This window comes from Spinacia oleracea, chromosome 6 (assembly GCF_020520425.1).
Source record: "Spinacia oleracea cultivar Varoflay chromosome 6, BTI_SOV_V1, whole genome shotgun sequence".
NCBI classification, from domain to species: domain Eukaryota; kingdom Viridiplantae; phylum Streptophyta; class Magnoliopsida; order Caryophyllales; family Amaranthaceae; genus Spinacia; species Spinacia oleracea.
This window is the reverse complement of record NC_079492.1, coordinates 150,890,987-150,900,423: the sequence shown is the minus strand read 5'-3', so window position 1 is coordinate 150,900,423 and position 9,437 is coordinate 150,890,987. Positions and strand designations below refer to the sequence as shown.

At 33.2% G+C, this 9,437-nt stretch overlaps 1 protein-coding gene across 1 annotated transcript; it reads right to left on the bottom strand.

Moving 5' to 3' along the window:
• Positions 1–8,494: 8,494 nt before the first annotated feature.
• LOC110795262 (pectinesterase inhibitor 9) lies at positions 8,495–9,437 on the bottom strand. The gene has a single exon (XM_022000270.2). It carries the CDS (start codon positions 9,355–9,357, stop codon positions 8,707–8,709), a length of 651 nt encoding a protein of 216 aa, XP_021855962.2. The 5' UTR covers positions 9,358–9,437; the 3' UTR covers positions 8,495–8,706.

Below are 9,437 nucleotides of genomic sequence, written 5' to 3'. Positions count from 1 at the left end.
GTTATCCGAACCGATCCGAATTGACCCGGATAGAAACATTCACCCGACATTATCCGATTTCGACAGGACCCGAACCGTTTATAACCGATCCGAAACCGATCCAATGACCCGATTTGACACCCCTACAAATAAGTACGAGTATATTCCATAATAACTAAAGGTGAAAACACCCGAACCAAGTCGAACATCCACAAGGATCCGCTTGCTTAATTATTCATTTTACCATGCTCGGGTTGGCCGGGTTGGGGTGTGACTATGTGAGCTTGATTTGACCTTCAATTTTGGGCTCGAACTCAGCTAAATGAATATGCAGTTTAAGTTCGGCTCAAGCCAACGTCGACTCGTTAATAAATTTAACCAAGTTGATTCTAAACTGTTCACGAACAACCCAATTCATGCCCGCCCCTATAATTCTACAAATAACCTTAGGGTTTCTTAGTATTTTATGCATTGGGCTGGGCCCGAAACTAAAAGGCAGAAAACAAGAAGCAAAATCCTTAAAAATATATATAAATGGGTCCACATAGGTTGAGTTTGGGTGTGGATCAGACCTGAACTGTACGCATTAATTAAACCGATTAGATGGCCATGTTATTGTTTAACTAATGGATTTGAACGCCCTAAATTTTCCCAAATTATTTTAATTAAATATTACTTTTTGTAAAAAGAAGTGTAAATAAGGTGAACAGAGAATGCTTAACTTTTTTTATGTTACTTGCAGTATAAAGACATGATCCTTATATATTATACAGTCGGATCATATTTAGATCAATGGGAGTAGTAAAGGTTTGACACCATGCGATAGCTCATAGCCCCATAGACCGACTGCACATATCGAATACGAGAACTACAAAATTATGTGCCTTTTTGTGAATGGGTGAGATACTCTTGTGTACCCAAAAAAATTTCTCTTACCAAAAAAAAAAAAACGTAATATACATATATTGTATTTTTTTTTTTTCCATCTTTCATTACACCTTTCCTTTAGGGCCTCCGGCCTTAGGCTTATACATCAAAAAAAAAAAAAAAAAAAAAAAACTAATCAACAAAAAAGTAAATCTAAGGATGATTATTATTATGATTATGATGAGCATTTGTAGCAGCAGAAACATAATAACGTTTAACAAGAGCCAAAGCATTACTAGTCAACTGACTCAGCTTCACTATTTTGCGTTGAACTAATATCTTCACATTTCCATTCATATTACTCCCTTCAAAAGCTTCCTTACATGTTCCTGCATACGTCAACGCCGTACTCGTCCAAGTTTCAACATCACTCGCCTCCATATCCGTATAAGCCGGAGCCCCACCCATTTCCTGGATGGATCTTTGGAGTTGGGCCGCAGAGCTCTCCACAGACATGGTGCAATCTGATAAGGCTGCCTTCTCACTAGGTGTAAGCTCACGTGACTTAGAAAGCCGGGCTGTGGTTTGGGCCGCGGACTTGGCCTCGATGAGGGCTATAACGAGGGCCTTGGCGGCTAGCCGTTTCGGGTTGTTTTGGATTTGGGCTGCGTGGCCCGAAAGTGTGGCGAAGCAGAGGGTAGGGTATGTTGTGGTGGAGCAACACTTTTTGATGAAGCTTGTGTTGACGGTGTTTGGTTTGGTGGATGCTAGAGAAAGGTTGAAGGAATGAAAAATGAGGAAGAGGGAAATTAGTGTTTGGGGAAAGGAAGTTTTCATGCTTGATGTTTTCCTAACTTATTTACTTGTAGAATGATTTTGAGTGGCTAAGTGAGAATGTGAGTAGTTTGTTTAGGGGAGTGGCTTGTTTCCCTATTTATAACCCACTTTTTTCAGTAGCGAACCCAGAAAGTATAGGTAGTGTGGTCACTAGCTACTTAAAAATTAACAAAAATTAATGAAATCTTTTAATTAATTAATTTTTTATGGCAAGTGGGGTCACGCTGTCCCCACATAAAATCCCTCCATCCGCCACTGACTGCCTTCGGTTGCCAACACACAAAATCCGTCAATATCTAATACTACCTCCATTTCATTAAGTTTTTCACGCTTTGAAAAATGTATCCAACAGTCAAAACTTTGACAATAAATTCTCATTATTATATCTATCAAAAATTATCATTAGATATCTAGTTAGATTCGTCTCGAAATGTATTTTATAAATATCAAATTTTTACATTTTTTTGCCATACAGAATTGGATATATTAACGGTCAAACATTGCACTGAATTCCGACAATTAGTAAGTGTAAAGAACTTATTGAAACGGATGTAGTACGTAGTATCCGTAATGGTGTTAAGAATAAGATCGAGACTGAGGGTTTGTGTACGCAAGTTCAATTTCCCTTTCCTATTTATAATTTGTATTGTTATTGTGGCTCATTTGTACCAAAAAGAATATAGCCATAAAAAAATGTGTGAGTCATTGCGTTGTTTAATTTGGTATTCAAGTTGACTAAATAATTTTTAACTAATTGACGATTTAAAATGACAAACAATTCAATCTGTCGGATGATTTTGTGCGCTACAAATCTACAATGCAAGTAGCCAACAGCTTAAGTTAATCCAGGTTGTCTGAGTGTAATTAAGTAGTTGGACTAGCTTGGAAAAAGATAATGAAGAATGAAGGAAGTAATATAAACCAGGAACAATATAATACGAGTTTAATTATGTGTTATCGTACTTAATTAAAGATCTTAAGATTCGTTTTAATTTGTTGGGTTACAAATTCAAGAAAATATGGGTCAAATCTCATTGTTTATGAATTATGGTTGTTGGACCTTGTTTAATTACAGTAGAATGAAAATATTGCATGGATTGAATATCTTGTTTATTTGATTGTGGAATATTACTTCAATTATATGTTGATAATTATATCCCAAGTTGTTGTTGCTTCATTTTATTGCATTAATTTTTTGAAACCAACCAAATACCAATCGTTTATGATCCTGGTTGGTATAGTTTTTAGATATGAAATAAGCATATACCCCAACAACATTTTAAAATAACATGGAATATTTTTTGTTAATCAGATTACACGTACTATTTTAACCGTTAATATCTTTAATTACATACAGAGTATTAGAAAACATCATATAAGTTTCTTTTTTAAAAATTTACATTGAGATTAACCAAATAACAACAAAATCTTTAAAATGACATTTATTTTTAATTTATTTGTATAAATCAGTAATAAGATGTGATCAAAACTTAAAAATAGTGCTTCATATAAGAGCAATGTCAAAAGTCAAAATGGGTATATATTGAGAAAATGATGAAGTATTTGTTACAAATAATTAAGAAAGTATGTAAAATGATACTTGTACTTTATTGTTTGGTTTAGCTTGCCAAGAAAATAATGATGTACTAGTATATTATTATGTTGTTATTTAAATATAAAAAAAATAAAATGTATAGATGGGCTGAAGCATCATATATTTGACTTGTAAAAAAATGTAGCCAGGAACCTTCTTCCTTCCTCGAAGACCCAGCTCAGTAGCTCACAGTGAATCTTATTAATTATATTTAATTTTCATTTGTACTACTTAACTAGTTAATTACACCTCTTAACTACAATTTTTAAGCACGTAATATTATACATAATCATATTGTGATACTTAGTACGGACTACGGAATAATATGTATAGGTAGGCAATCTATTTGCGTGGCCAAGCAGTTAATTAACTCTACCTCTTACAGGGGTGTTACGTAAACATTTTGTATGTATTTAATAGATATATTTATCTGTACGCACACTCGGTTGTATAATAAATTTTTTGTAAGGATTTTGTCAACTAAATATATTTGTTTTACTTGTGTATAAAGTATATAAGAATCACTTAATTCACTATAAAAACATATGAAACTGTCCTCTATTTACATGGAGGTGTACCAAAATTTAAAAATGGTGTGCTAAAAACAGTTTTTTATAGAACTAAATTAGTGTTTAGAAGTTTGACTTCTTTTAAAAAAATTAATTAAGAAAGATGTAGAAGAATCACTTCACATATGAGCATATAAAACTGTTCTCTATTTACATAAAAGGATACCCAAATTAAAAAGTAGTGTGCCGAAAACAGTTCTCTTACATGGTTGCAATAATGTTTAGAAGTTTGACTTCTTTTAAAAATTTAATTAAGAAAGATGTAGAAGAATCTAGGGTGATATACTTGGAAGTAAACACAATACAGACAAGAGTGTAAGAAGTTGGTTTAGTCACTTAGTGATTCACAGATTTGTCCTTTTAAATGGTTTATAAAAGTAGTCAAGCAGACATTAAGCAAGTTCCTAGTCTCAAAGTTTTGGTACATGTATTTAATGTACAGCTACAATTACCAATATAATATAATATAATTAATTAAGTATATAGCTTAACAATTGGTACGTGTAGGTGTTTGTTCAAATCTGTTTGCCAAAAAGCCTCGTATTCTAATATCCATGCTTATCTCTAGCAAATATTGTAACGCAATCTTTAAGGCACTTCACCATTTTCATCATTTTATTGCTACGAATCTAAGATATTTTGGGTGTTAGTTGACTAGGTTTATTTTATTTCATGATATTGTACAAGTATAACATTTCCACTTTTCAAATAATCTTAGGATAAAAACTAGTTTAAAAAAAAACGTTGTAGTACTCCTTTTACTTTCCAGGGTTTTATATTCTTGGTTGTTTCAGGCTGTAAATAAAAATTTGTTAAATTGTGGTATATAAAATGCTAAAATTTAAGATGTTCTTTTCTAAGTTTTATCACGGAAGAAAGAACATCCGAGCTAATGAATGAAGGGCCTGATTAAATAATGTTAATTGAACTATTTGTAGCCATGTATACAATTTTAAGAGTGTCATCTTATCGAACTCGAATTTTTTTCTCGATAGTGAGAATAAGAGGTTTTCCAAGTACAATTAAGGATGTAATTAATTTAGAGGCAGATATGGCCTCCATTAAAAAAAATTAATTACTTATGGCTAGGGCTAGGGGGAGTGAGGAAATGAGTCAATGACACTGTAGATGATGATTGGTGAGTGTTTGGGTTTGGGTTTGGGTTTGGAACAATAGATTTTGGGCTCCTCAGTATGAGGCCTGTGAGCCAAATAATTGGATATTAGGTGGCCCAAATCCACCTAATATAAAATCAGTTCAAAATATTTTCGGGCCAAACTATATTATCTTTGTCAAGTACTTGTATTATAATATGAACACGAAGTTGATGGGCTTTAAATAATTGGGCCAACCTCGGCTGTCCAAATCTATGCATTTCAAATTTTCAACCTTCTCTGCTAGTTGCCATTCTTATGTGCTAGTGACCTAGTGTGCTAGTAGTGTACTACTCCGTACACAGCTACACTACTATGTACTACCTCTGTTCCTTAATGTTCTTTACGCTTACTATTTGCACGAACTCCAATGCAATATTTAACCACTTATATATCCATTTCCGTATGTGAAAAAATTATTAAAATTTAATATTTTGAAAATACATAACGAGAGCAATCTAACAAGATCTTAAATGATAACATTTTGATGTATATAACAATGAGAATCTACGGTCAAAGTTTTCATACTTGGGACACATATTCCAAAGCGTAAAGACCATTAAGGAACGGAGGTAGTAGTTACTTCGTATATAATACTTTTTTTTTGGGTGAAACGTAGTTATATCTTGTGTAGTTGTGTCACTTGTGTGATATTCTACTGCTTTTGAAAAAAAAGGGTAATAGTAGTACTATATAACTTGATTTAATTATCAAATAACAATTCAAATAGTTCTTATGTGATTAATTTTTATAATAACCTAATTTACAATGTTCTCGGAAAGTAATTTGAACTTGATCAAATCCGGATCAAGTGATTTATCAATAATTTGAAGTTAATTAAATCCGAAACAAGTGACTTTTTTTACCACCGATCACCATATATTCGTAGTGATCATTTGTAATTGAATCCGATCCAAATGACCAGTAGGTAGACCTGGTTATCGGGCGGGGCGGGTCAGGGTCGGTGCGGGTCAAAAGAGGGTCGGGTATTGAAAGGGTCAGTTTTAGCGGGTCGATAATGGGCGGGTCAAAAGCGGGTCGCGGGTCATTAGCGGGTCATTAGTGGACGGGTCAATAAACGAGCAATGAAAAATGAAAAACAAAAGAGCCATGTGCAAGTACAAGTAAATACGAAGCTATACACGTAATTTTTTGTATCATTACTATTTTAATTTTCAAAATAATTGTAGTATAAGTTTGACCCTATAATGACCCTGTCCAATAGAGGCCCTGTCCAATAAGAGCCCTGCCCAATAAAAGCCCTATTAACTTGACCCTAACCCTATATCCATTGGACTACCCTGTCCAATAACCAGGTCTACCAGTAGGGCACTTCAAATAGTACACCTCCTGTTGAAGTTTATGTTGGCAACACAAATGTATGGAGGATATCTCTTGGGTCCAAGTTTGGTCTCAAGGACAATTGAGTCCTGGTTTAATGCTTTAATATAAATAAATAAATCATCTACGAAGTAGTATTTAACTCATAATCAAGCAAACATTAAAAGATAGTGGAATTAGAGGAATTGTCTAACCTTTTAGTCATATAGATTTTTCTTTTATTTTAATTATATTAGAAATCACATCCAACAAATGTCATCACCCTATCCCTAAGTACCTAACTATAAAAGAAGAAAACTTATTACATAACGAAGAGATGTGTTTGATATCAAATTTTAAAACAAAAGAAGTGAAAATAATTGGATCCCTAGTTTATGACAAATTTGACAACATTTTTATTTGTCATTTCAGATTTACTAGCTAATATGTAAACATGAGTTGTGCGATTTACACACGTTATTACTCATGTCACGTGATGCATAGATATGTGTCTCGTGCCAGTGAAACATATACGTACACAACAATACATCTACCCGAATATTCCATATAGAATACTCCCTCCGTCCCGGAATACTCGACCCGGTTTGACCGGCACAGAGTTTAAGGGACTTGAGTTGACTTATTTAATTTAATAGGTAGTAGTTGATAGTGGGGTATTATTTTAATGTAGTTAGTGGGAAATATGTAAAAGGTGGGGTTGGGGGAGAGTAGGGGTTGAATTTTTAATTATTTTTTGTATGGAGTAAGGGGTAGGTGGGTTAATAGGGGTGGAGTGAGAAATAATATAATATTATTAGAATATTTCCATTTTTAGAAACAGGTCAAGTATTAAGGGACGACCCGATAAGGAAAACAGGTCAAGTATTCCGGGACGGAGGGAGTATTGCTTTTCTACCATAAACTAAAGAAATTTTCTGTCTTCGTTCTTTTTTGCTCTCCTTATATGTCTCTCGCAAATCTCAATGCAATTATATTAACATAATATTAAAAGACCTAGAAGTCGAATAATGGTGACAAACTATTTTTTTTGAGCTCCAATTTGTAGGTTTAAATATAGTTGGTTGCTCAGATTGGTACAAAAATCAAAGACCACCTTGATTCGCCATATCGAAAACGGCCAAATATACTAACGTGATTGAAGAATCTTACTTAAACTTGTCACTTAGATATCGGATCACTTGAATGTCTTTTTGTACGATGGATTGCTATTATATGCATGGTGTATGATTGACAAATACGGAGTACCGTTCAAATAATAAGGAGTATTTTATAAAGAAATTAAATAATAAACTTACATTTACGTCTTATAACATGAGTCAATGTAATCTCATAGACTCATACTCCATTTTTTCTCAAATATTAATCCCTTTTAGAATTTTGACACTATTCACAATTGAAAAGAATTTTCTAATTTATTTTCAAACGCACTTCAAAACATATTCATATAAGATTTTATTTTATTCGTCTTAATGTGTAGTTTAACAGTATCACTTTTTTATATTTTTCTAATATATATATTTGGAGATATTTATATTTAACTATTGAGTTGAAACGAGTTGAAAAGTCAAAACTTGACTAATATTTAGAAACGAACGGAGTACTAAATTTACTGAACATCACTCCAAAGTCCAAAGAGCTGAAAATAAAGTTTACGGATATTGAAAAGTAACCAGATATTGAAAAATGCTACTTCATTCATAATCCAACAACTTAAAGTCAAACAACTTAAAGTGGTTAACTAGTAGAAATATCTCCACCCCTTTTCCTTTATTTTGTTGGGAAATGGGTATGCTACTTAGATTAGAATCATTATAGCTGCATTTTATTTATCTGATTTTCACTTATTTTTATAAATTTAACTTAATTTGTTTTAATTTATTTTTATTAAAATAAGTGAAAATAAGGTGATCAAAATAAAGCAGAGCTTATGTCATGTTTATTACGGAATATATTATCAATTATCAAATGTGAGGTTGGTCTTGAACCGACGATTACAATTAATTGATAGCTTAATTATAATTTGATGTGACGTATACCTACCAATTTGAATAGAAAACAAATACTTCGTATACATCAAGTTTTTCTTGCAATTTTGCAAGGAATAAACCGGAATTTGACAAACATGACACCAATTAAATCATCAAAAAACAAGATCAATCAAAGTACCTAATTAATTAGACAATCTTATTAAAGGGCTCGAACAACAGAGCTCAGTCACTAACCTTTTGTACGTACTTCACAGCTCACACATTAATTATTTCATTACAATTAAACAAAACAAGTGAAGAATTAAACAAAAAAACATCCTTAAAAAATAAAACTAATTAATTAAGTACGAGGATACAAATTAAGATTAAGGATTTGATTAACCATACCTTTCTACAAATCGATTAACCAAAGCAAGAGCATTACTAGTAAGTTGAGCAACATTATTAACCTTCATTTGAATAACACCTTTCACCTTATTATTACTCCCACCATTATTATTACTATATCCATCATCAGATAACCCATCAACACAAGTACTCTCATCCGTTAAAGCAGAACTAACCCATGTTTGAACATTACCCATATGCCACATGAACTCCTCACTATCGGTTTGACCCAAATTAGCAAGCTCCACGAACGAACGGGTCAATTGATCCACCCCATCACTCATGGTATCAATACAATCTTTAACTGCTTCATATTCCCTATGTTTTATCCCTTTAGCCTTTTTTAACCGGGAAACTAATCGTGCAGCAGATCTGGCCCTGGATAAGCTCATCGCCAAGGCGGTTAATGCCACCTGGCGGTGGCTTTTTCCTATCTTGTTAGCATAGCGTGAAAGGCCATTGTAACAAAGAGGAGGGTACCTTGTTGTACTACAAGATGACCATATGAAGTTAGTAGTGGATTCGGGTTTGGGTTTGGGTTTAGAGTGGTTGGAAGTTGGAGGGTGGTGTGCTATGGTTGTGGAGAGTATAGCAAGGATGGAGGTAAGGAAGAGGAAGATAGTAAATATTGGTGTTGCCATTATAGGGAGTATCTTTGATTGTGTGATGTGTTCTGTTTTTATTTTTAGAGAAGTTGGGAGTATATATTATATAAGATGAT

Bases quoted from the DNA above. Each gene is read 5' to 3' on its own strand.
- LOC110795262 (XM_022000270.2), bottom strand. From the start codon at position 9,357: ATGGCAACACCAATATTTACTATCTTCCTCTTCCTTACCTCCATCCTT.